The following is a 27430-nucleotide window of genomic DNA, read 5'->3' as shown; positions in this document are numbered from 1 at the left end:
AAACCATATTGTGTGCAACTTGAGTTTGTCATAGTAACGATGGGGCAAAATTGCATGAGAGGGGGCAGATTTACCAGATAATGAATCGAATTAAATGTTTCAGATATGGGAGAGATTTGCTTTCCTTGAACCAGAGGAAACCTATTAGAGAAAATACGACAGGTGTACAAAACATTATGTGGGTCACTGAAGGTGAATAGAGAAACCTTTTCCCATCATGGTCACAGGGCTATACAGCATGGAAACATGCCCTTGTCCCACCTCGTCCATGCCAGCCAAGTTGGCATACTGGGCTGGTCCCATTTGCTTGCATTTGGCCAATAGCCCTCTAAACCCAATCCAAATCTTTTAAAGTCATCATTTTGTAATGGTACCCACTTTGATAGTTTCCTCTGGCAGCTTATTCCAGATATGGATTATCTACTGAGTGGCAAATATTAGCTAAAAATGTGCGGCAAATTTCTTTAGAATTGGCCCATAAAGATCTTCCATTAGGTATCTATAAATTTGATGCTTAACAAATTTACAATAGGGTGTTTTAATTTTTACTGGATGTTGTAATTCTTTCTAAATCACACTGGTTAGTGCTGGGATTGTCACCTTTTCCAATGCATATCGTTTCATTTTTTAACATGTTGCCCCTCTTTAAAAAAAAACACAGACAAGTCGTCATTACCTTGGTGCAGTTAACAGCTTTTGGCTCAAGTTCTTGGACGGTTGTAATTTGTTTCAGAAAGTCTGACTCTTGCATGCCAGGCTGTGATCCACCCCGCTTGAAGACGGCTTTTGGGTTTGAGAGAATAACGTTCAGATTCACAGCAAATCCTATTTGGAAACAAAATGAGTTACTTTTGCTTTTGAAAACAAATTGGGTTGCTTGGATGTAATCACATTGTCCAGAAATCATTTCCATTTGAAGTGTTTCTGCAATAGCATTGTTTTTTATGCTTACAGTACTCTACCATTTGCCCTACTGACCAGCAGCCAAAATGGTTTTGAGTAACCTTTTGCATGTGCAATGGAATGAATGAATGCATAAGTTTATTGGCCAAGGAATGTGCCTTGGGAGAGGCAAAGTACCCCTGTAATGTGCCAATTCTTAAAATTGGGGAATATTAGCACAAGTTAGGCCCTTAATTTATCTCCGATCGTTTACGAGATCAGTGGCAGAACATGGTCCAATCTGTCTGCACCACCAGAAAGTTTCTGCTACCTGCAATGGATTGAGAAGATTCTTATTAAGGGCACAGTTACTAATAGGCTACTGGTTTTAACTGTCTAATCCTGTGACAATTAATTTGTGCACTATACTGAACCGTGTAATGGTTCCATTAGATTTTGACCATTGTTTTTCTAGGTTTATTTTTCAGTTCAGTTTAATTTAAGAAAAGCTTTTGTTAAGTGCTAACTGGACAGCAGAAAGACAATACATGATTACAATCGATCCATTTAAAGTGTATAGAGGGATTTAAGAGTTTGGAGCGATTGTAATGAGTTTGCGGATTTGCTTCTGTGGCTAGGATGCAAATAGTCGCCTGGGTTTGGAGCTTCATGTAAAATCTGGATACGTATTAAAAATGTTTATTTGTGGTGATAAATCCAGTCTTAACTCGCAAGATAAAACGTTGCTATGTTACCCACTCTTAAATATTTCATGACATGCTTTATAGGGCAAGTTTACCCCAAAAAAACAGGTTGCAATGGTTCAAAGATCAGCAACTGCAGTTCCTTCTTACAGGGTTTGTTTCCATGCAGTATCTCCAAAAAAAAATCGCCTAAAATATAACAGCTGCTCATTCTAGGCCCATCAACTCTTCCTGAGCCCAATTTCTAAGAAATCGTTTTCAAACCCATCTAGACGCCTACAACTACTTGAACATTTGTATCCGATTCACAGCAAATATTGATCGATAACAATACAAAATGATTGTTAAAATGTGATGGAAAAAATTAGAACATAAACCTCTGAAATCTGCGGTTATTTTGTGGTTTCCTGTAGTTAGTGCATTAGAACAAAACAAAGTAATGTCAGATTATCGGCATTCTTAACATTATATTGAGGGCTTTGAATTATTATTTTTTTAAAGCCGTAATCCCCAATGTCTTCTGTGGCCAAGAGCGTCAAATATTTGCCATCATGGGGAAGATTTTTTTTTCTTACTGCCAAGGGGATAATCCCTTTTAAAAATGATTCCCACATGGATTGCACACTTCCCAAACTACATGCAACAGTCAGATGCTATGGCTTGAGTATTCTACAATGCACCTGCCAAACCTGGAATTCCTTTGGTCCACATGTCAGGTTTACCTATTACCAAGTTCAGTGTATAAGAAGGAACTGCAGAAGCTGGTTTAAACCGAAGATAGACACAAAAAGCTGGAGTAACTCAGTGGGACAGGCAGCATCTCTGGAGAGAAGGAATGGGTGACGTTTCAGGTCGAGAAGGGTCTCGACCTAAAACATCTCGCTTTCCTTCTTTACAGAGATGCTGCCTGTCCCACTGAGTTACTCCAGCTTTTTGTGTCTATCCCAAGTTAAGTACTTTTGTTTAACCACACATTTTTCTTCCCTTTACAACTTCTTTAATAAAGGAATCTCGAGTTTTGAAGGTCCTCTGGCTCTCATAGTCAGAATGTAATCCTGATTCAAAAACGTCAAATCCCCTGCATTGTTTCAAACATAGTGGCATGCAAAACTTTATGCTAAATTTTGTTCTGTCAAAAGGTTGGAATACAAAAATAATCCTTGTCAAGAAATGCTGCCTTTTGTTATTGACTTATTGGTATGGGAAAAGGTAGAGGCATAGATAGGGTAGACAGAATCTTTATCCCAGGGTGGAAATGTCAAAGATTAGAGGGCATAACTTTAAGGCTTAGAGAGGCAAAGTTTAAAGGACACGTCCATGCACTTTTTTTTTCTTCACATAGAGTGATGGGTGCCTGGAACGTGCTGCATGAAAATGGCAACACAAATGAATAGGGTGGAAAAGCTGTAGGTATGTTTGTCTCAAACAGGTCATTTAGTATAAAAGTCTGCAACGTGTTTTGCATCTATATAAAACTTTGGTTAGGCCACATTTGGAGTATCGCATGCAGTTCTGCTCACTGCATTACCGGAAGGATGTAGAGGGGGCACAGAAGAGGATTGCCAGGATTTTGCCTGGATAAGAAAGAATTAGCCATAAGGAGGTGGTAGATGAACTTGGATTGTTGTCTCTGAAGCATCAGAGGCTGAGGGGAGACCTGATACAAAATAATGAGGCATAAATAGGGTAGTTAGTCAGTCTTTCTCCCAGCGTGATAATGTCAAATACAAGAGGATACAGCTAGAAGCTAAGAGGAGAAAAGTTCAAAGGAGATTTGAGAGGCTTTTTTTTACACAGTATGTGCCCCGAGATGGTGGGGAGGTGGTGGAAGCAGATATGACAGCAACATTCAAGATGAATGTTGCCAGACACACAAACTGGCAGCTAATGGAAGGATACATAGGCAGGCAGATGAGATTAGTTTAAATTGGCATCATGGTCAATGCAGATATCACGGGGCAAAGAGCCTGTTCCTGTGCTGCTCTATGTTCAAGAAATTGCAAAGATGGGAACATTCTGAGACCTAACATAGCCGTGATGGGCTGAATGGCCTCCTATGTCAGAAGGAAATATACAATGTGCCCACCTCTGCAACAGCACGGTGTAGTTCTGCCCTGTCAGAATGCTATCCTAAAACAGCAAACAACCATTATCAACCATTTCTGTGGTCCCCAGCTGATCTCCCAACTGGTTATCTGTGTGTTCGATTGACAAGGTAAATAAATACAGATCTGCCCATTTAACAGGAAACAATGAAATGAAGCCATCTAAGTCATTTACTTGGAAATAATTATTTTGAATAGCTGCTAACCCCCTAGTGAATGTTGCCTAAGCGATCCTTTCAGATTAATTTATGTTTAAAACATAATTATTTATGAGACACTCACTGCAATATCTAACTCCCAGAAGAAATTAATTTTCGCTCTACTGTCAATGCAAGGAAAAAATCTCAACACAGCTGCTTTCCCCAGAGCATCTCATCGATCGTCACACAACACCTCTTGATGTCTGATTGGATTGCATCGGGCCATTGCAGAGTTCTCAGATTTGTATTCATTATTAAACGAACAGAAAATCCATTACTAAATCTTTTTATTGAATTAATAATGTTTTTCACAGTCTTCTCCCCAGGCAGCATTCAGGGTTGTCCAATGACCAAGCCTGAGGCTCTTCCATTCCTCATGCTGTCAAGAATCCACTGGGCCAGGAATTGAGTTACACTCCGTTCTTGTTTCCATCAGCTGCCATTGTTCATTCGTGCATACACACATGCATGTTCATAGGTGCAAATGTAGATACAAATTTATTATGTGTCCTCATAAAAATACAAATAGGTCATAAATGGATTGGCCCGATACATGGGCAAGCAAGATATTGTGTAAGTGTAGGAAGGAACTGCACATGCTGGTTTAAACCAAAGATAGACACAAAAAAGCTAGAATAACTCAGCGGGTCAGGTGACATCTCGGGTCAAGATCATTCTTCAGAATGAGAGTCAAGCTGCTAGGGAAGATGAGACCCCATGGTATTAAAGAGAATATACTAGCATGGATGGCAGATGCGTTAAAGAGTTGCAATAAAAGGTGCTTTTTCAGGTTTGCTGCCAGTGACTAGTGTTGTTCTATAAGGGTCAGTGCTGGGGCCACTTCTATTAGTGATTTGAATAAGGGGATTGAAGGCGATCCTAAGACAGGTGGAAGGGCAGGCAGTGTCGAGGAAGCAAGGACTTTGCAGAAGGACTTGGACAGGTTAGGAGAGAGGGCAGAGAAGTGGCAGATGAAATTCAGCACCGCAAAGACATGCATTTTGGTAATAAGAATAAAGGCATAGACTATTTTCTAAATGGATGGAGAATCCAGAAATCGGAGGTGCAAAGGGACATGGGAGTGCTGGTGCAGGACTCCCAAAAAGTTAATTTGCAAGTCGAATCGGTGGCAAGGAAGGCAAATTCAAGTTATATCAAGAGCACTGGTATACGAAAACAGAGATGTAATGCTGAGGCTCTATAAGACACTGGTCAGGCCACATTTTGAGGACTGTGAATACATTTGGGCCCTATATCTGAGGAAGGATGTGCTGGCTCTGGAGAGGGTCCAGAGGAGGTTTACAAGAATGATTCCAGGAATGAATGTGTTAGCACATGAGCATTTGACAGCACTGGGCCTATACTCGCTGGAGTTTAGAAGGTTGAGGGGGGACCTCATTGAAACTTACAGAATAATGAAAGGCACAGATAGGGTGGATGTGAAAAGGATATTTCCACTGGTGGGAGAGTCTAGGACTAGAGGTCATAACCTCAGAATTAAAGGGCACTCTTTTAAAATGGAGGTGAGGAGGAACTCCTTTAGTCAAAGGGCAGTTAATCTGTGGAAGCCAAGTCAGTGGATATTTTTAAGGCAGAGATAGACAAATTCTTGATTAGAACGGGTGTCAAGGGTTATGGGGAGAAGGCAGGAAAATGGGATTAGGAGGCAGAAATCAGCCATGATTGAATGGCCTAATTCTACTCCTATAATTTGTGTAAAAGAAATGAGATATACAAAAGGGTGATATAGAACAAACTAATGAAAGATATGCAAAAAGTAATAATGAACAAGGAAAGGTGAAGCTCACAAAGGTCCATTGTTGGCGGTGGGTTAGGTGATAACGTGTTATATAGACAGTGAAATTCAACAGGACGACAATGAAACTAATGACGGTGGGGGAGGGGCAGAGAAAGAGGGGATGCAAGGGTGACTTGAAGTTAGAGAAATCAATACTTATACCTCTGGGTTGTAAGCTGCCCAAGCGAAATATGAGGTAATAGGAGTGTAAGTACTTGCATTTGTACAGAGTGCATGCATTAATTAGCTGCTGCACATACATGCATGATAATGCACACAGTTGAATGTGCACATGCACAAATACATATTCCTGGCCAGTGACACACAAGTTAACACACATGTATGCACACAGGCATCTCTGGAGAGAAGGAATGGGTGACGTTTCGGGTCGAGACCAATCAAGGATCTCGACCTGAAATGTCAGGCATTCCTTCTCTCCAGAGATGGTGCCTGTCCCACTGAGTTACTCCAGCTTTGTGTCTTTCTTCGCCAAATATTCTTCCATGTGTGCACAAACACATGTATATACATCTACACATGCTAGTGTATGCCACCTCATGCAGAGCAGATTGATTGGTTCAGCCCCTTTCTGTGATTATAGAATGCGCATATCACAGTGTCCACCCACACAGTTTAGTGTAATTATTGACATGTGTACCGAGGTACAGTGAAAAGCTTTGTGTGCTGCCCAGTCAAAGAAAATACGAAACATGATTACAATCAAGCCATCTACAATACACAGATATAGGATAAGGGGTAAAGCACCTACTGCAAGATTAAGTCCAGTGTAGCCCGATTAAAGATAGTTCAAAGGTGTCCAATGAAGTAGATGCGAGGCCAGGACTGCACTCTCGCTGATGATTATGTCATCCATTCACTCAATTTCCACTCTCACACAGACATGGTCTTTATTTTCTCTGTATCTCTTAAACCTAAAATATTAAACCTAGCAATACTAACCAATTCTGAAGATGGGTTTTCCATCTGAAACAGCAAGTTTGCTTCTCCCTCCACCTGATCTGCTGAGTGTTTCCAATATTTCTGATTGTAGTTCAGATTACCAGCATTTGCAGTTTTTCTTTTGCTTCATGGTGCACTTGGTGGCTGCACTTTCTTTCATCAGAATATTATCCACCATTGTGTCCAGAACATGAGTGAACACCTTATTACAGACTTGCAATAACTAACATGTGGCCTTGCATCACACATATGGTTGTGGCATCTGGGTTTTTGACACATCGAGACAGAAATATACAACACTCAGACAATTTATGGAAGCCCCTGTGCACCTGTTATTCACGGGCCTTGCTCTACACACTGGGATAACTGTATAACAAATACATTGTTATGTTAAGCATTGGAAACACAACACAATATCAGCACACAACATCATCTTGGTTTTCAAATCATAGCACTTTGTCGGCCAGTTGTGAAAAGCAGAGGGACCATCCCTTTGTTGTGAGATTGCACCATAATTTTCCAGACATCCTCCACCCTCACATTCTTCACCATGACTGCTTTCATCCATTGAATATCCATCATCTCCATTGGAAGACTCCAAAGTCATTGCCTTTAGCTGGCGGCCATGCCACCAAGAGCTGGTAATCTCCAGCTCCCTTGTCATATATAAAGCATGGTAGCCAGGTTCCTGCTACGCCTATAATCTCTCTCTTCCCACTGTGGAAATAGATTTTCAGAGGAAGAGTAGCACTGGACTGCAAATAAGGGAGATTGCATAATGGGGAAGGGTAGAGGGCCTTAAAAGGCATTAGGGTGGTGGGAGAGCAGAAAGCCATGTTCTACATAGTGAGAAGATTTGTCCATTCAAATAGCACTTTGTCATTACTTCAGAACCTCTGAATAGGTTGGAGGACAGCGCACCTCAGCACTGCTGGAAAACAAGGATTATTTTCAAATTCTGCACCGCACCTGCAAGGCACAGTGATAGAGTTGCTATCTTACAGCAGCAGACACCTGGGTTCGATCCCGACTACGGGTGCTACCTGTATGGAATTTGCACTTTCACCCTGTGAACGCGTAGCTTTTCTCTGGGTGCTCTGGTTTCCTCTCACATTCCAAAGATGTACAGGTTTGTAGGTTAATTGGCTTCTGTAAATTTTCCCACATGTGTAGAATAGAACTAGTGTATGGATTATTGCTGCTCGGCACAGACTCGGTGGACCGAAGGGCCCGTTTCCATGCTGTATCTCTAAACACTGTGAGAGGAATGACGCCCAAGGCTCACTGACTACAGTCACAGCGAGACCCGAGCCATGTCCACCTCTCACCCAAAATGCTCGTCCGTGAGACGACCCAGTGGCTGGTGAACAGCAGCACCGAAACATGAAGGGAAAAGCGGCCATGGCTAAAGGAGCTAAAGATAGTAAACCTGAGGTTTTGGTGTAATTAATTCAACAAGAAGAGGACCAAGTGATTGATTAAGAGAACAAAAATGTATGAAATCAGACTTGTAAGGAACATAAAAATGGATTGAAAAAGCTTCGACTAGTTTGGAGAAAGCAAAGGATTAAGGATGTCCTTTGTCGTCAGAAACAGGAGCATTGATAAATGGAAAGGAAGAAATAGTTTGGTTTAGTATTTAGAGAAATGGTGGTGGGGTTAAACTAAGAGTTTGGTTCTACCTTCACGAACAAAGACACAAATATTTTTGCTGAAATGTAAGGGATCCCATGAACCTAATGAAAGGAGGAATTAAAGGGAACTGGTTATTTAAAGTATACTGCTGGAGAAATGAATAGCGCTGGGACCGGAAACCAACACATACTCAGGACCCGATGATTAGCATCCCAAAGTGGTAAACGAGGTCGCGATGGAAACAGCAGACAAGTTGGTTATCATTTTCTAAAGTTCCCCATGTAGTGGAGGGATTTCTGCAGACTGGATGGTGGTAAATATAATGTTGTTTACAAGGGAGGGAATCAGGGACCCACAGATTAATTTGCCAACCATCTGAAAAGGGAAAATGCTGGAGTTAATTCTAAAATAGGTAATAACAGGACGCTCAGAAAATGTTGTTTAGTTTAGAGATACAGCGTGATACAGCGTGAAAACGGGCCCTTCAGCCCACAGAGTCCGCGCTGGCCAGCAAATGCCCGTTCACTAGTTCTATCCTACACACCAGGAACAATTTACAGAAGCTAATTAATTTACAAACTGATACATCTTTGGAGCGAGTCAGAAAACCAGAGTACCCAGGGAAAAACCCACGTGGGTACAGAGACAACATACAGACTCCATTCAGACAGTTCCCGTAGTCAGGATCGAACCCAGGTCTCTGGTGCTGCAAGGTAGCAACTCCACCGCCCCAGATTTCTGAAAGAGAAAATGTGCTTGGGAAACCACATGCAATTTTTTGATAAAGTAAATAATAGAACAGAACCAGTAGATGTGATGCATTCAGAATTTCAGACAGCCTTTATTAAGGTTAGTGTGCAGCATTAAAGCACAAGGTTTTGGGGGTTGATGAACGAGGACAAACTGGAAATCAGTAGAGAGGCAGGAAACAGAGAGGAGGACTAGTCCGTAGCAATATTCTGTAGAAACGTTTTGGGGTGGGAAGCAGTGACATGAGATATGGTAGGGATCAGTGCTTGGGCACCCGCTTCAGGTAATCTGAATGTAATATTTCTGAATTTGTCGATGACAGAAAACTAGATGGGATTCGGTGTCGAAGGGAAACGCAAAGACGTTTCAAGAAAATTTAAGACAATTGAATGAGTGGGCAAATACATGACAGATGCAGTGGATAAATGTGAAGTTACTCGTTATGAAAAACAGGGCAGCAGGTTATTTTTAATTGTGACAGATTGGGAAAAGCTGATGCACTGAGGGGCCTGGGTGTCCTTGTACATCTGTCACAAGCACGTTAGTGCAAAACGCAGCTTAGACAGCAAAAGGTACATTGGCCCTTATTACAAGAGGCTTCCGTGTTCAGGGATTTGGATCCAAAGATCCCTCCGCACATAGAGGATCATTTGATCAAACGTATACTTTCCCCACTACATTTGACCTCCCAAAGTGCAACACCTCACACTTGCCCGGATTAAAGTTCACCTGCCATTTCTGGTACTGACTTAAAACTCCCATTCCTCTCCTATTTTTGTTGCACCATATGGTACATTTCACTCAATCACCTTTGGAAATTGGACCATTATAATTCAGTAATAGTTACGTGAATTAACTGCAGCAGCAAGGTGAGTATGTTGGACAATGACAGGTTGGGTCTCAGTCACCTACTGGCAGAAGCTAGCAATTTTTCTCCAATCAAACAGCCACATATGTCCCCATCACATTTCAATGGTTTAGATTGCAAGTCCCTTGAACTCATTTCACATTTATTTTTACATCAAACTGGGTAAAATAAGGAACTTTACTATTGGTACTACATGTCAGTTTTATTCGTAGTGAAAATTTCACTACAAATAAAACTGACATGTAGTACCAATAGTAAAGTTCCTTATTTTACACAGTTTGATGTACGCAAAAATAAATGTGAAATGAGTTCAAGACAGAACAATTCTTCCTTCAGTTCGTTCATAAAAGAAATATCTCGTGTTGACAATGGATTCCACGCTAAAAGGATAGGATTTACTAACGTGTCAAATGCCCCAAACACCCCTGAAGGTTCGCTCCGCTTGTAGATGAAAAAATTCAGCAATTTACTAAACGGTACCTTTGGGGTCATTATAATCTCTCACATGAAGATGAATAATTGTGTGCATGGGTTATTTTTAAAAGTACATTGAGACTCGTCTGTTGGGTAGTTTAGTTTAGAGATATAGCGTGGAAATAGGCCCTTCGGCCCACCGAGTCCGCACCAACCAGCGATCCTCGCACACTAACACTATCCTACAACCCAATTAACCTACAAAGTATTTGGAGTGTGGGAGGAAACCGGAGCACCCGGAGAAAATCGTGGGGAGAATGTGCAGACAGCACCCACGGCCAGGATTGAACCCGGGGCTCTGGAGCTGTAAGGCAGCAACTCTACCGCTGCGCCACCTTAACTATAATATTAAACTGTTAATGTTAAGTCAGTGCAAGACTTGGCTGAAAGCATTTCACTGATGCCAGCTGAATGCAGGAATTAGATCTGGGCTTCTAACCAGAGTAGTTCAATGAACACTTCAAAACATAATGGTGCCGGAGTTTTGCCTACCTGCCATGTCGATGGCGAAGGGTCTGTCTGGTCTCCAGCCGGTGTACCAGCCCACCACACGGCCTTGTTCCACCAGCGGCCGTTCATACCGCCGCCCCCCAACTAGTCCCACTGGCCAGACAGACACCTTTTTGGTCGAACGCATCTGGAAAAGCAGCAAGGGATTAATCAGCAAGCTCAGTAATTGTCTTCAACCACAGAAGAAACCAATGATGTAGCTTGATTATAACATTGTTCCCATCTCTTATTTCCCACCAATGATTGTCACACAACTTCAATTGCTTGTGGCCATGGACATATTCTGGCAGCCCTCGTTGAGTCCATGTACGTGTCACGCACACAATTGTCAACATACTGTGTACATTCACATGCAAGGAAAGTAGATTTAACATGCAATGAAAGACTTAATAGGAATCTGAGGGGTAACTTTTTCACACCAAGGGTGGTGGGTGTAGGGAACCAGCTGCCGGAGGAGGTGGTTGAGGCAGGGACTATTGCAACGTTTAAGAGACAACGGATAGGACAGGTTTACAGGGATGTGAGCTAAACGCAGGCAAGTGGGACTAGTTTAGTGATATGGTGCAGAAACAGGCCCTTTGGCCCACCGAGACCCCACCGACAAGCCATCCCTGCACATTACACCAGGGACAATTTACACTTATATCAAGCCAATTAACCTACAAACCTGTATGTCTTTGGAGTGTGGGAAGAAACCGAAGATCTTGGAGAAAATCCACACGGTCATGGGGAGAACGTATAAACTTTGTACAGACAACACCCGTAGTCTGGATTGAACGTCTGGATGAGGTACGAGGGTAAACTAGCCAATAATATAGTTTTTTAGGTACGTGAAGAGGAAAAAAATAGTCAAGGCAAATGTGGGTCCCTTGAAGACAGAGGCAGGGGAATTTATTATGGGGAACAAAGAAATGGCAGACGAGTTAAACCGTTACTTTGGATCTGTCTTCACTGAGGAAGATAAACACAATCTCCCAAATGTTCTAGGGGCCGGTGATGGAGGAACTGAAGGAAATCCACATTAGGCAGGAAATGGTTTTGGGTAGACTGATGGGACTGAAGGCTGATAAATCCCCAGGGCCTGATGGTCTGCATCCCAGGGTACTTAAGGAGGTGGCTCTAGAAATAGTGGAAGCATTGGAGATCATTTTTCAATGTTCTATAGATTCAGGATCAGTTCCTGTGGATTGGAGGATAGCAAATGTTATCCCACTTTTTAAGAAAGGAGGGAGAGAGAAACCGGGTAATTATAGACCAGTTAGTCTGACATCAGTGGTGGGGAAGATGCTGGAGTCAATTATAAAAGAGGAAATTGCTGAGCATTTGGATAGCAGTAACGGGATCATTCCGAGTCAGCATGGATTTACGAAGGGGAAATCATGCTTGACAAATCTACTGGAATTTTTTGAGGATGTAACTAGGAAAATTGACAGGGGAGAGTCAGTGGATGTGGTGTACCTCGACTTTCAGAAAGCCTTCGACAAGGTCCCACATAGGTCCCAAATGGGTCCGTTTCGGAATGGCAGGCAGTGACCAGTGGGGTACCGCAAGGTTCGGTGCTGGGACCCCAGCTATTTACGATATACATTAATGACTTAGATGATGGGATTAAAAGTACCATTAGCAAATTTGCAGATGATACTAAGCTGGGGGGTAGTGTGAATTGTGAGGAAGATGCAATAAGGCTGCAGGGTGACTTGGACAGGTTGTGTGAGTGGGCGGATACATGGCAGATGCAGTTTAATGTAGATAAGTGTGAGGTTATTCACTTTGGAAGTAAGAATAGAAAGGCAGATTATTATCTGAATGGTGTCAAGTTAGGATGAGGGGATGTTCAACGAGATCTGGGTGTCCTAGTGCATCAGTCACTGAAAGGAAGCATGCAGGTACAGCAGGCAGTGAAGAAAGCCAATAGAATGTTGGCCTTCATAACAAGAGGAGTTGAGTATAGGAGCAAAGAGGTCCTTCTACAGTTGTACCGGGCCCTGGTGAGACCGCACCTGGAGTACTGTGTGCAGTTTTGGTCTCCAAATTTGAGGAAGGATATTCTTGCTATTGAGGGCGTGCAGCGTAGGTTCACTAGGTTAATTCCCGGAATGGCGGGACTGTCGTATGTTGAAAGGCTGGAGCAATTAGGCTTGTATACACTGGAATTTAGAAGGATGAGGGGGGATCTTATTGAAACATATAAGATAATTAGGGGATTGGACACATTAGAGGCAGGAAACATGTTCCCAATGTTGGGGGAGTCCAGAACAAGGGGCCACAGTTTACGAATAAGGGGTAGGCCATTTAGAACGGAGATGAGGAAGAACTTTTTCAGTCAGAGAGTGGTGAAGGTGTGGAATTCTCTGCCTCAGAAGGCAGTGGAGGCCAGTTCGTTGGATGCTTTCAAGAGAGAGCTGGATAGAGCTCTTAAGGATAGCGGAGTGAGGGGGTATGGGGAGAAGGCAGGAACGGGGTACTGATTGAGAGTGATCAGCCATGATCGCATTGAATGGCGGTGCTGGCTCGAAGGGCTGAATGGCCTACTCCTGCACCTATTGTCTATTGTCTATTGAACCCGGGTCTCTGGCGCTACAAGCGCTGTAAGGCAGCAACACTACCGCTGCACCACCATACATGTAGACAGGATATGTTGGACAGTGTGGGCAAGTTGGGCGGAAGGGCCTGCTTCCACGCTGTAAAACTCTGACTCTCTATGACTCGAAGCATGCCCACATCCCAGAGCAATATTCCTTTCTGGTGGGCCACTACCCTTATTCAGATTTAGCAACTATGAAAAATTAATAATAATGCCCCCTTCCTCGGGAAGTAATAATAATAATAATAATATATTCCTTTATTCGTCCCACACCGGGGAAATTTACAGTGTTACAGCAGCAAAGTGGATAGCAAGAGAGCAAGAGATCATTCATTATAAATAAAAGATACATAAATTTTCTGTGTGTTCTTAGCTGTTATTGTTGACTCGTCTGCTGGGAGCAGTGCTGGTTGTGCAGTCTCACAGCAGCGGGAAGGAAGGACCTCCTATATCTCTCCTTCACGCACTTGGGGTGAAGGAGCCTTTACTGAAGGAGCTACTCAGTGCAGTGACAGTGTCCTGCATGGGGTGGGAATCGTTGTCATCCCCCTCTCTCCCACCACCTGCACTGAGTCGAGGGGGCAACCCAGGACAGAGCTGGCCTTCCTGACCAGCTTGTTGAGTCTCTTCCCTTCCGCCGCTGAGATGCTGCTGCTCCAGCAGACCACTCCATAGAAAATGGCCGATGCAACCACCATGTTGTAGAAGGTCCTAAGGAGTACCCCCTGCACTCCAAAGGACCTGAGTCTCCTTAGCAAATATAGTCTGCTCTGGCCCTTTCTGTATAGCGCATCGGTGTTTTCAGTCCAGTCCAGTTTATTATTGAGGTAGACACCCAGGTACTTATAAGAATTCACCCTCTCGATGTCCATTCCCTGGATGTTCACCGGTGTCGGGGGGGCCTGGCTGCGCCTGCGGAAATCTACCACCATCTCCCTGGTTTTGCCCGCGTTGATCCGGAGGCAGTTCCGCTGGCTCCAGTCCACAAACTCCTTGATCAGTTCTCTGTACGCCCTGTCCTCGTCGCCCATGATGAGGCCGACGATGGCAGAGTCGTCAGAGAACTTCTGTAGATAGGAGTGCCTGAAGTCCGCAGTGTACAGGGTGAACAAGAATGGAGCTAGCACTGTTCCTGCGGAACCCCAGTGCTGCACAGTAAGACGGTAACAAAGTGTTTGAGGTCTCTATTTTACAGGTATATTGTTTGAGAATCCAATAGCTGGGGCACATTGAAAGTGCAGTGAAACCCCACTTGCAGGAAGGTTACTGAGGGCACAATGACTGGTTCATTAGGGATCATGATTGTCTGGGGATGAAGGACAAATGCATTGAAGCAACACAAATAAACAAGAAATACAGCATCCAGAAAACTCAAATACAATCTTGGCCATCCCAATGTTACAACACGACAGAACCTAGGAGGAGACCTCAGCGGGAAGCATCTTTACAAATCAAAATCTTGTATCCAACCTAATAACCAGGCTCTGACCCACTTTGAACCTTCTGGATAGAGTACAGACTGGTTATAGAACAGTACAGAATATAGAACAACAGGAATGGGTCTTTCGGCCCACAATGTCTGTGTTGAACATGATTACAAGATAAATTAATCGGATCTGCCTGCACTTGATCCATAATGCTCAATTCTCTGTCCCAATGTCCCAAATATGGCCGATTTCGTCCTACATGGCCCTCTAATGCACAAGAGCACTTTAAACCTTGGCTTGGCTGTGACCGGAAATCCTGATCAAACTAGGGGCAGATAATAAACAAGAACAGTTTCTGCTGCTAAAGTCTTACAAAAGAAATGCATTTATTCTTGTACGGTTGGAAACATAGTAAATAATTCACATATCAGGATCCCAGAACTAGCAATGAAACCAACAACCTGACAATTTGATTCTACTAAATGTTGGGGAGAGATTTAGTTGAGTCTCATTCTTGTTTTAAGACTTTCATGTGTAGTACACAACTCACAGTTTAAGCTGGCATAGAGAACCTTGTGATTAACCACAACAGATCCCCTGATCTCTCCTGAAGATGGTGGAAACAAATTCCGATCCATTTAGGCATACATTTGAGAGATTTCTGGAGAGTCACTTGTTGCAGCTTTGACACAATGACAAGATAAGATCATTTTGGTTCTATAATTTTTAAGGCTTTCCTCCACAGGGGTGCTGCTCTACAAAATTCACACTACAGTGCCGAAATAAATCTAATTAACCTTTGTTAAACTTTATTAAGTAAATGGTAACATTGACTAAAGAAGATTTTAAAAATTAACTTCCCCTTTATCCTACCGATTGTACTTGAGTTTGACTTGACTGCATTTATGTGTAGTATTATCTGATCTGATTGGACAGCACGCAACACAAAGGTTTTCGCAGTACCTTGGTACATGTGACCATAATAAACCTAAGCATCAACCTAGATAGATTCCATTAGGCCCTGGAGCCTTTTCCACCTTAATGTTCTTCCAGTGACACAACACCTCTTCCTTCTTGATGTCAACTTGCCTAAGAATATCAACATACCTCTCCCTGATCTCTCTATCTTCCATGTCTTTCTCCTTGATGAATACTCATGTGAAGTATTAACTTAGTACCTCACCCACCTCCTTTGATTTCACACATAAATTCCATCATTCGTCCGAGAGTGGACATACCCTTTCCCTAACAATCCTCTTGAGGAAACCAAAGATCCCGGAGAAAACCCACGTGATCACGGGGAAAATGTACAAACTCCGTACAGACAAGCACCCGTAGTCAGGATCGAACCCTGGTCTCTGGCGCTGTAAGGCAACAACTCTACTGCTGCTCCCATCAGAATGAAGGGTCTAAATTGCAGAATGTATTTGTGCGGATAATACAGCTGTTATTGTGCCTTTGAGTGCACAAATTTTGTTTAACAAACTAGATGGTACAAAATTTCAGTAATTGAAGCAGCAGTGAAAATGTGGAAGCAACTGGCTAAGTAAATGAAAACAGAACCCTGGCCCCATCCCGTCCCTCCCTTTCTTCACTACATCAACGACTGCATCAGGATCAGGATCAGGGCTGCCTCCTGCACCTGCAGAGAACTCGTGGATTTCATCAACCTTGTTACTAACTTCCACCCTGGCCTCAAATTCATGTGGACTACCTCTGACACCTCTCTCCCTTTCTCGATGCCTCTATCTCCATCGCAGGAAACAGACTATGTCCTGATGTCTATTACAAAGCCATTGACTCCCACAGTTGCCTTGACTACACTTCCTACCACTCTGCCTCTTGCAAGGATGCCTTCTGTTACTTTCAATTTTTCAGACTTTGTCGCATCTGCTCCCAAGATAAGGCTTTGCTTGATGAAGCATCCCGGATGTCCTCTTTCTTCAGCATACGTGGTTTCCCCCAGCTGGATGGATCCCTCACCTGCACCTCCTCTGTGTCCCGCTGTTCACCTCATTCTCCCTGCACCAGACTGCACCAAAGACAGTTCCACTGGTTCTCACTTTTCACCCCAGCGGCCTCCTCTCCTCTCCTTATCTGACACCCATTTGTCTCCTTTTCCCTTTAGTCAGAGGGTGGTGAATCTATGGAATTATTTGCCATAGATGGATGTGAAGGCCAAGTCAATGGATATTTTTAAGGCATAGATAGTTTCTTGATTAGTACAGGTGTCAGAGGTTATGGGGAGAAGGCAGTAGAATGGGGTTAGGAGGGAGAGATAGATCAGCCGTGATTGAATGGCAGTGTAGACTTGATGGGCCACACGGCCTAATCCTACTATTCCTTATAACCTAGCCTTGTCACTTACATCTGTCAATCAACCCCCACCCCCTTACCTTGTGTAGGAAGGAACTGCAGATGCTGGATTACACCAACGATAGATACAAAATACTGGAGTAACTCAGCGGGATAGGCAGCATCTCTGGAGAGAAGGAATGGGTGACGTTTCAGTCGAGAGTCTGAAGGGTCTTGACCCGAAATGTCACCCATTTCTTCGCTCCAGAGATGCTGCCTATCCCGCTGAGTTACTCCTGCATTTTGTATCTATCTTCGATGTTCACTTGCCAGGCTTTGACCCACCCTCACCTCTCATTTCCAGCTTTCTCCCTCAACTCCAATCAGTCTGAAAAAGGTCCCTAATATATGTCTCCTATTGATTCCCTCCATAGTTACTGCCGACCCACTGAGTTCCTCCAGCACTTTGTGTTTTGCTGAAGATTCCAGCATTTGCAGTTTCTTGTGTCTCCATGGAATCAGTGAAAGGTTCTTATACAGCGTGGTTAGCACCCTCTGATACCACTGTCTTGGAAAAATCAAGTAACTAGGATGGTCGATATAGCTTTAAACTAAAAGGGTTTAACAGTGTTATCATAAAGATAAGTCTTAAAAGAAAAGGCAAGGATGTAGGACCTTGCACTAAGTTGAATACAAATAACCAATTTAAAGAGAGAAACTGAAATTTCAAATGTTACCTTGGCAACCAAAGTCACATTGGGGAATCAATAACAGTGCTATGTGAATGCACCAAAAGAAGATAGATGTTACAAAATAGAGGCAAATTGGTTCCATCAAGTAGTTTTCACAGTTTTACTGAGTTAGAGCAGCTTGCACAATGTGTGTTCTTTCTGTGATCTGAATTAGACAAGAATCATGTGGACTGCCTGTTTCTCCAGAATGTTTAGACTGTCACATTCAAATCTCACCAATAGAAATAACTACAGAAGGGACATTACAGTCTGTTCACCAGAGATGCTGCCTGACCCATTAAGTTACTCCAGCACTTTGTGTCTTCTTTTTTTTGTAAACCAGTATCTGTAGTTTCTTGTTTCTCAACTTTACTGTCAATTCAAAATGACAAAAGGAAGCAGGATTTTATAATTTGGAGGATCATTCACACATGACAGTATCCGTACCACCAGCATCGATGGCAGACAAGGTGGAACAAAGATATGAAACAGCAGCCAGTGCAATGACATGGAAATTGATACTGCTGTAGGCAACTGGATAATGAGCCAAGACACTTGCTCTAGCTAGTTCAACCAGTTACCACAGACGCAAAACTCCTTCACACTGAAAGAGCTGACAAGTGAAGCATCAAATCTAAGCGGATCTGAAAAAGAAAAAGGACATCTGGAGCCAAACAGTGGATTCAACACAAAACCTGCAAGATCAGGAAGACTACAAAAACCACTTAGTAGACTAGGTTAGTTCATGTTCATTCAATGTGTCACAATTATTTTACTTCTGCCTCACCGCTTTTATATAATGGGAGTTCGTGAGGGTATGATTAAGCAAGGGCATTCTGATCAGTGTGTTCTTGTGGGGTAGCACAATGGTGCAGCCAGTTTCACTACTATCTCACAGTTCCCACTACCCAAGTTCAAGCCTAACTTCTGCGGCTATCTAGGTCGAGTTTGCACATTCTCCCTGTAACCACATGGGTTTCCTTTTGGTGCTCTAGTTTCCTCCCACATCCCAAAGGTGTGTGGGTTGGTAGGGTAACCGGCCACTGTAAAAAAAACACTTGACGTGTAGATGGATAGTTGAATCTGGGTGGATTTGATGGGAATAAGAGTAAAATAAAATGGGATTTATGCAGGATTGGTCAGCACAGATGTTTTGGGCTGAATGGCCAGTCTCCGTGCGGTACACTCCTTGCAGTATCCAGTCTCCATGCGGTACACTTCTATGTGTGCCCATATAGCAATCTTGAGGGGTCACATTACATTGTGGAGAAGCAATCATGCCACAACAGCACAAGCATGGCCTAGCGTTTACAGGAGTAGCTACCCAGAGGCTTGGATCATTAATCCTGACACGTGTTCAATTCCCACAGAGGCAGCAGGAGGATATAAAATAATGCAACAAGCTTGGAGTTAAAGTTAAAAAAATCATATTTCATATTATAGGAGCAGAATTAGGCCATTTGGCCCATCAAGTCTACTCCATCATTCAATCATGGCTGATCTATCTTTCCCTCCTAACCCCATCATCCTGTCTTCTCCGATAACCGTGACACACTTACTAATCACGAATATGTCAATTTCCACCTTAAAAATATCCATTGACTTGGTCTCCTCAGCTGTACATGCCAATAAATTCCACAGATTCACCACCCTTTGACTGGAGAAATTCCTCCTCATCTCCTTTCTAAAAGTACATCCTTTTATTCTGAGGCTGTTGCCTCTGGTCCTAGACTCTTCCACTAGTGGAAAGATCATCTCCACATCCACTCTATACAGGTCTGGTCCCAGCAATGATGATCAGGACATTAAGACATTAAGGCTGTCATAAAGCCTCTGCTGGGTCACTGATGTCCTTCAGGAAGAGCTGCCAGCTTTGATCAGTGTGGCCAATATGCAACTCCACACCTACCAATGTGGTTGACTTTTAACCTTCTCATCTGTTCAAGGACAATTAGGGAATGGCAAAAATACAAACATTGCCAGCAACTTCCACATGCTGTGAGTGAATTAAAGTAATAGTATAAGACCATTTTCCTGCAAATAAATCACTACCCCTTGAAACTATATGCTGATAGTACTGAGAAGACAAGGGTCCAGTTTGCAAATTAACATGGATAGAACTTTAAACTAAAGATGGATTGAACATGATGGTGAAAATGGTCGAAAGGACCAGCAGCATTGATCCTAATTAGGGGGCATATCAGCAAATCACAAGACCATATAACCAGGTCAGGTTGTAATCCCAGAGTCGTCTACCATCTTCCACAAGCCAGGTTGAGAAAAGTAGTTTGAAGGAAGTTTTCACAGAATGCATACAAGACAATTAACTGGATGATTTGTTTAGCAATCAGCTGGAGAACAGGCTGGTTTAGTCTAATGAGGCAGGGTTAATGAGTAATCTAATTGTAAAGGATCCTCAGGGTAGATGCGATCATAATGTGATGGAATTATTGTTAAATTTTAGAGTGAAATGTTAAAATCCCAAATTAAGACTTTAAATTGAAACAAATCCAATTACAGAACCATTGAAATAACTGTTTAGGTCACTGGGAAAACAATTGGATTAGAAGATACCACATACAAACTGCGAACATTTAAAAAAAAATTCAACAAGCACTGTGTAATTAATTAAAATTCCACTGAAAATGTCTAAATCCGTGGATATCCAGAGAAATTAGGAATAGCATTAAAATAAATTGAGGTTAACAACTTTGCCAAAAGCAAAAGTAAATCTGAAAATGGAGAGGGTCGTATGACCAATAAACTTTTAAAAAGATGGAAGACTGAAAATAAACTGACACGATTTTTTTTAAAACAGCTTGTCAGAGCTTTTACATTCATGCAACAAGATAGATTAGTAAGAGAGGTTCAGATTTTGTGAGGTAGAAAAAGGAATTACAATGGGGAATGAGAAAATACTGGATGGGTTTAATTAACCTACTGAACTTGTCAGGGGAGAAGGATAGAGAACATAATTGGAAAGTGCAGTGAATCAAGGATCAAATGAAAGTAAGGAATTTAAAGTAATTAGAAACATAGAAAAAAGGTGCAGGAGTAGGCCATTTGGTCTTTCGAGCTAGCACCGCCATTAAATATGATCATGGCTGACCAATACTAAATCAGTACCCTGTTCCTGCTTTCTCCCCATATCCCTTGATTCCATTAGCCCTAAGATCTAAATCTAACTCTCTCTTGAAAACATCCAGTGAATTGGCCTCCACTGCCTTCTGTTGCAGAGAATTCCAGAGATTCTGGGTGAAACACTTTTTCCTCATCTCAGTCCTAAATGGCCTACTCCTTATTCTTAAACTGTGACCCCTGGTTCTGGTCTCCCCCAACATCGGAAACATTTTTCCTGCATCTAGCCTGTCCATTCCTTTAAGAATTTTATGTTTCCATAAGATCCCCTCTCATCCTTCTAAATTCCAGTGAATATAAGCCCAGTCGATCCATTCATCATTATATCATTAATATCGTTATTAAAACTGTGTTGGCTGTGGCTAGTGGTTCAGAAGGAAACCAGCACCGTTTAACTGTTTGCATGCGAGGACATTCCAGATTGATACTGAGGAATCTGCCTCAGGCTGGGAAATGAGGAAGGTAAGTCATTGAATCAAACAGCATAGAAAAGGCCCAAGTGATGCCAACCATCAAGTCCTGTCTACACTCAACATATTTATCAACATTTGATCCGTAACCCTCCATGTCCTGGTGATTCAGGGACTCGTTTCCTTAAATGTTACGAGAGTCTCTGCCGTTACCACTCCTTTCAAATTCCATCATGATAAATAATATAAGAAATGACCCTTGGCCCAACAGTATAAGAAATGACCCTTGGCTCTAAGCAGCCAGGAAGGATCAGATGTCACGGATCAATGGTCTCATGTGCAGCCGCTGACGAATCTCAGACTGTGACATTGGACTCTCGGGCTGCATGGACATCTTGCACTGGATGCATGCCGGCCACAGTGTGGAGTGGACAGCCTCCAGTTGGTGAACTGGCTCTGGTGCCGTCTTGATTGCTACAGTACGTAAACCTCCAGATTCAGGGGCAGTTACTTCCCAGCTGTTATAAGGCAACTGAACCATCTTATCAACAACTAGAGAGTGGTCTTGAGCAACTATCAACCTCACTGGAGACCCTTGGACTATCATTAATCGGACTTTACTGGACTTTATCTTGCACTAAATGTTATTCCCTTTATCATCTATCTGTACGCTGTGGATGGCTCAATTGTAATCATGGATAGTCTTTTTGCTGACTGGTTAGCATACAACAAAAGCTTTTCACCGTAGCTCGGTACAAATGAAAATAAACTAAACTAAATTCAACTAAAGGTAGTCACTGCCTCCCTGCACTCCAGGGAAGTCAACCTGTACCACCAGCTAGTTCTTATTCCCTGCTTATTCTGACGAGGAGGTTAATTACCTGGCTGCCCTTTACACATGCTGTCAGTCACCTGCCTTACCCATGCCGGCGGTTTCTCTGCAGAGGCCTGAATTGACCAGGAGATGGAGAAGCTGAGGACAGTGGTAAGTCTGACGGGCACGAGCAAAACACAGCCATCTCTGGGGGTGTCAGGTCCTGATCCAGTCAAACCCTGACACTGTAGGAAAAAAACTGCAAAACGCTGGAGTAACTCAGCGGGTCAGGCAGCATCTCTGGAGAGCGAGAATGGGTGACGTTTCAGGTTGAAGAAGGGTCTCGACCCGAAATGTCACCCGAGATGCTGCCTGACCAGCATTTTGTGTTAACCCCTGACACTGACAGGCAGCAAACACCCATCCATGCTGATTTGGCCGCAGAGATACGCACAGCGCTCTTCGTGGATAGTTACAAGCAAACATTCCCAGTTCTGATGTAAGGTTATTGAGCTGAAATGTTAACTATTTTTCTCTCCAGCCTGCCTGACTGCCTGACCTACTGTGTGTTGCAGCATTTTTAGCTTTTATTTCAGATCTCTGTACTTACTGATTTCCATAAATTGGGCGGCATGGTGGCACTGCCATAAAGTTGCTGCCTTACAGCATCAGAGACCAGGGTTCGATCCTGACTACGGGCGTTGTCTGTAAGGAGTTTGTACATTCTCCCTGTGACCGCGTAGGCTTTCTCCAGGAGCTCCGGTTTCGTTCGACACTCCAAAGACATACAGGTTTGTAGGTCAATTGGCTTGGTATAATTGTAAATTGTCCCTGGCATGTGTAGGTTAGTGTTAGTGTGCAGAGATCGCTGGTTGGCGCAGATTCAGTGGGCCAAAGGGCCTGTTTCCGTGCTGTATCTCTAAACTAAACTAAACTAAATTATGTTGTCCTTTATCCAAGAAACCTGTGGCATGATTTGGAGAAAGCTGAAAGTGTTGAGGTTACATCACATCTAGCGCAGGGCACTGGTCTTTGGGATTGCAAGGCACGAGGAAGGAAGAAGGAGCAGTACTGATCTCCGAACATGGTGTCAGACTGGGCCGGGCTGGAAAATGGCACAAGGACAAGGGACAACAAGTGCAGAAATGGAAATTATGTTAAAACTGGATCAGAAAAGAAAAAAAGATCCAGAAAGCCTAACAAGGCTTCATAAAGAGCAATGAAGTGGTCAGTCCCAATGGATTTGAATAAATGCAATTTCCTCTGGGATACACCCAGTGCATTTCACAGCCGTGTACGTTACATTTGCCAATTAATTGAATCCCTAGTCTCCTTCCACTTGGTTTCATTGTAACTTTATACTGATAACACTCTCTTGCCAAATCATCCAGGCCCTTGTTTAACAAACCAGCCACCACTTTTCCCCATCAAATATTCTTTCTATTCTTTCCCTGTTCCATCATTCCAAACTAACCTCAAACTCAAGAAGGCAAAAAGAGTGAGCATTCCTGAAGGGCCAATTAACACCTCTTATACTTTATGTCAGGAACAGGAGAGAAAATAGATTCGTACAATCCGATTCACCTCTACCCCATTGTGGACATTGAACTTTGTCTATGGAACTGTTGTGCTACAAGCTGAGAACCATATTCTGCACTCTGTATCTTCCTCTTTGCTCTGCCTATTGTACTTGAGTTTGATGTGATTATAATTATGTACAGTATTATCTGAACAGAGTGAACAGCAAGCAAAACAAAGCTTTTCACTGTATCTCAGTACACATAATAATAAACCTAAACTTAATATCAAGACAACACAATGGACAGCACAGATTTAATGCAGTTGGCAAAACAGTCAGAGGTGGATAAGCAGTTTTATAGTGATATACAATGGCTCAAAGTGCTTTTAGATTTAGAGGCAGAAACAGGCCCTTCGGCCCACCGGGTCCACGCCGCCCAGCGATCCCCGCACACTAACACTATCCTACACCCACTAGGGACAATTTTTACATTTGCCCAGCCAATTAACCTACATACCTGTACGTCTTTTGAAACAAGGTGAATTGGAACTTTCAAAAACCAAGTCAATAACATGGAACCTTCATTGCCATAACTTTGAAATCGAGTTTAAAAAAATGGTTCTCCCATAGGTTAGGGGATAGTTCCGATCTTCTAACCTATCTTCATTGCAGACGTTACATTTCTTTGTAACTGTAATGCTACAATGCTGTAAAACTATACTCTGACTGCTGACATTTTTCTCTTTACACTACCATATATACTTGCGTATGGCTTGATTGTTCTCTTGTATAGTATTATCTGATGTAATTGGATCTCGCACTAACAAAGGTTTTTCACTGTATCTTGGTACACATGACAATAATAAACTAACACAATATCAACAAAACAAGAAAGAGGTGCAAAAAGACTTTGCTTGCCTCAGATAAATATATTAAAAAGCAATATATACTCAAAGCCTTTGATAATAAAATGAAATCTGCAAATGAAACGAATCTGAACAATTCTTTCTGGCTGAGTGCAGCACTGAGGAGAATGTTGCTGTGCCTGAGCTGAGTATGTTCTGTACATTGCATCAGTTTGTTCAAGAGCAGATGTAAAGCTCCTTCAAAATTACCAACCATCAAAACTCTGGTTATTGGAAAATTGAAGATTAAACTTCTATTTCCTTCTGATTACACCTGGTGGCTCCCCCATCTCATGGGAGAATGAGTGGCTCCCCCATTTCATTCCCTGCTGTTGCTTCACTCCTGACACTCTCCAGGTGCACGACCTGCCCATACAACACTTCCTTTGAAGAAGGGTCACGATCCGAAACATCACCCATTCCTTCTCTCCAGAGATGCTGCCCGTCCCGCTGAGTTACTCCAGCATCTTGTGTCTATCTTCGATTCAAACCAGCATCTGCATTTCCTTCCGACACACTTCACTTCCTTTGCACCACGCTTGCCAACAATCTCCCGTCTCCATGAGAACATAAGTTGTAGATGCAGGAGGAGGCCATTCAGCCTCTCGTATCTGCTCAGCCATTCAATGTCACAGTTGATATTTTATACCCCTTAACAACTAAAACCTACCATACAGAGACTGGGCCTTTTGGGAGAGAATTACATAGTTTACCACTCATTGGTGAAGGTATCTCGCTCCTTATAGGCCAACCCCTTATTGTGAGAACATAACCTCCAGTTCAAATTACTTTAGATTTTAGACATTCAGCACGGAAACAGGCCCTTTGGCCCACCAAGTCCACACTGAGAAGCGATCACCCCGTACACTAACACTACCCTACACACTAGGGACAATTTACAGAAGCTGATTAACCTACAAACCTGTACGTCTTTGGAGTGTGGGAGGAAACTGGAGCAACTGGAGAAAACCCACGCTGTCACTGGGAGAACATACAAATTCCATAGAGACAGTACCCGAAGTCAGGATCAAACCCGGGTCTCTGGCGCTGGAAGGCAGCAACTCTACAGCTGCGCCACTGTGCTGTCGTCCCTCGAGGTAGTGGAAACATCGAAACAACATCAGCAGGGATTTAGTGCATTTCAATGAGATCGCCTCATTTGGGGGGGGGGGGGGGGGGGAGAGGGGCCACAGGGAGATGGGGATGGGGAGAGGGGCCACAGGGAGATGGGGGGGATGGGGAGAGGGGCCACAGAGGGTAGACACGTACCTCCTGGAAGAGTTCAAGGCTGTAGGTGTTGTCATCGTCTGCGAAGAAGACGACGCCGGAGCCGGGGGTGTGTGGGGAGCGGTGGTTGCGGACCCAGCGCAGCCCCTCGTTCCTCTGCTCGGTTGCCCGGGGGAGGCCGGGCCGCTTGTAGCGGCGGGGAGTGGGGACATGCAGCAGGGTGTAGGAGGGTAGGCCTGAGGCGGCGAGCAGCTCGGACACCAGGCGGCTGCGGCCGGCAGCGTCCTCCACCAACACCCAGTGGAAGTTGGGCAGCTGTCGGAAGGTGTTGGCCAGGCGGGTCAGCTCGGCCTTCTGCACTGGCCGGCTGTAGGTGGGGGTGATGGCGTAGATGATGGGCAGCGACATGTTGGCCGCTGGCGGCTCCCGGGGGCGGCGGCCCGGGTCAATGTCCGCCAACAGCAGCAGCATCAGCGCCCAGGGCAGGGCGAGGCACAGGCGGCCGACCACAGGCCCAGGTACAGGCCCAGCCCCCCTCATGGCGGGGCCGCCGTCCCAGCCCAGCCCCGCCGCTCACACACCTCATCCCCGCCCCGCCCCGCCCCGCACTCCCGCCGGCTTCCCCCGACCCGCGGCTACACCCACCCCTGCACCCCCGCCGCCCCGGCCCAGGCGGCACCCCCGCCCCTACACCCCCGCCCAGGCAGCCCCACCCCTGCACCCCCGCCCCTGCACCCCCGCCCAGGCAGCCCCACCCCTGCACCCCCGCCCCTGCACCCCGGCCCAGGCAGCCCCACCCCTGCACCCCCGCCCCTGCACCCCGGCCCAGGCAGCCCCACCCCTGCACCCCCGCCCCTGCACCCCGGCCCAGGCAGCCCCACTCGGTACCGGCTCTCCCCGCTGCTGCGGAGAAGGGGATCGCAGAGGGAGAGAGAGAGATGGAGAGAGAAAGAGAGAGAGGAGAGAAGCTGGCAGAGGGAAGGGAGGGGAGAGAGGAGGAGGAGGAGGAAGGAGAGAGAGAGAGAGAGAGAGAGAGAGAGGGAGAGAGAGAGTGTGATGGAGAGAAGAGGCTGACAGAGAGGAGGGGGAGAGAAGGAGAGAGCAAGAGAGAGATGGAGAGCAGGCTGGCAGAGAGAAGGTGAGAGAGAGAGATGGAGATGGAGTAGAGGCTGGCAAAGGGAGAGGGGGAGGGGGGGGCTGGGTGGGAGGAGCGAACAGGGAGAAGAGGAGGGGAGGGTGGAGGTGTACAGGTGCGTGAGGCAGGGGAGGGGAAGAGGAAGAGGGCTGGCCTGCTACAGATACTCCCCTGGAGGGAGTTGAGGAAGAGTGGGCTGAGAGGCAGAGCTTCAAACGTATGCAACATGTCTACTGTATTCCGGCCCGCTGACGGTGGGGAGCAGAACCGCCTTCTCCATTCGTCCGTCTGGCGATCAGTCAGTCTGCCCCGGTCAATAGGCAATAGGTGCAGGAGGAGGCCATTCAGCCCTTCGAGCC

The 27430-nt window shown here is 44.3% G+C and overlaps 1 protein-coding gene across 1 annotated transcript in view; it reads right to left on the bottom strand.

Annotated features, from left to right (window-relative positions):
- The window catches only part of b3gat2 (beta-1,3-glucuronyltransferase 2 (glucuronosyltransferase S)), a 28909-nt gene extending 2375 nt beyond the window's left edge, over positions 1-26534 (bottom strand). The window contains exons 1-3 of the mRNA XM_078400006.1: positions 25979-26534; positions 10869-11013; positions 677-825 (exon numbers count right to left, since the gene is read on the bottom strand). Coding sequence (XP_078256132.1) covers positions 677-825; positions 10869-11013; positions 25979-26476 — 792 coding nt within the window. The 5' untranslated portion in view covers positions 26477-26534. The remainder of the gene's footprint in view (positions 1-676; positions 826-10868; positions 11014-25978) is intronic.
- Between the last annotated feature and the right edge of the window lie 896 nt (positions 26535-27430).

The sequence above is a fragment of the Rhinoraja longicauda genome, chromosome 5, assembly GCF_053455715.1.
Source record: "Rhinoraja longicauda isolate Sanriku21f chromosome 5, sRhiLon1.1, whole genome shotgun sequence".
Taxonomy (NCBI): domain Eukaryota; kingdom Metazoa; phylum Chordata; class Chondrichthyes; order Rajiformes; family Arhynchobatidae; genus Rhinoraja; species Rhinoraja longicauda.
The sequence above is the reverse complement of the archived record's forward strand: the minus strand, read 5'-3'. Positions and strand labels throughout refer to the sequence as shown.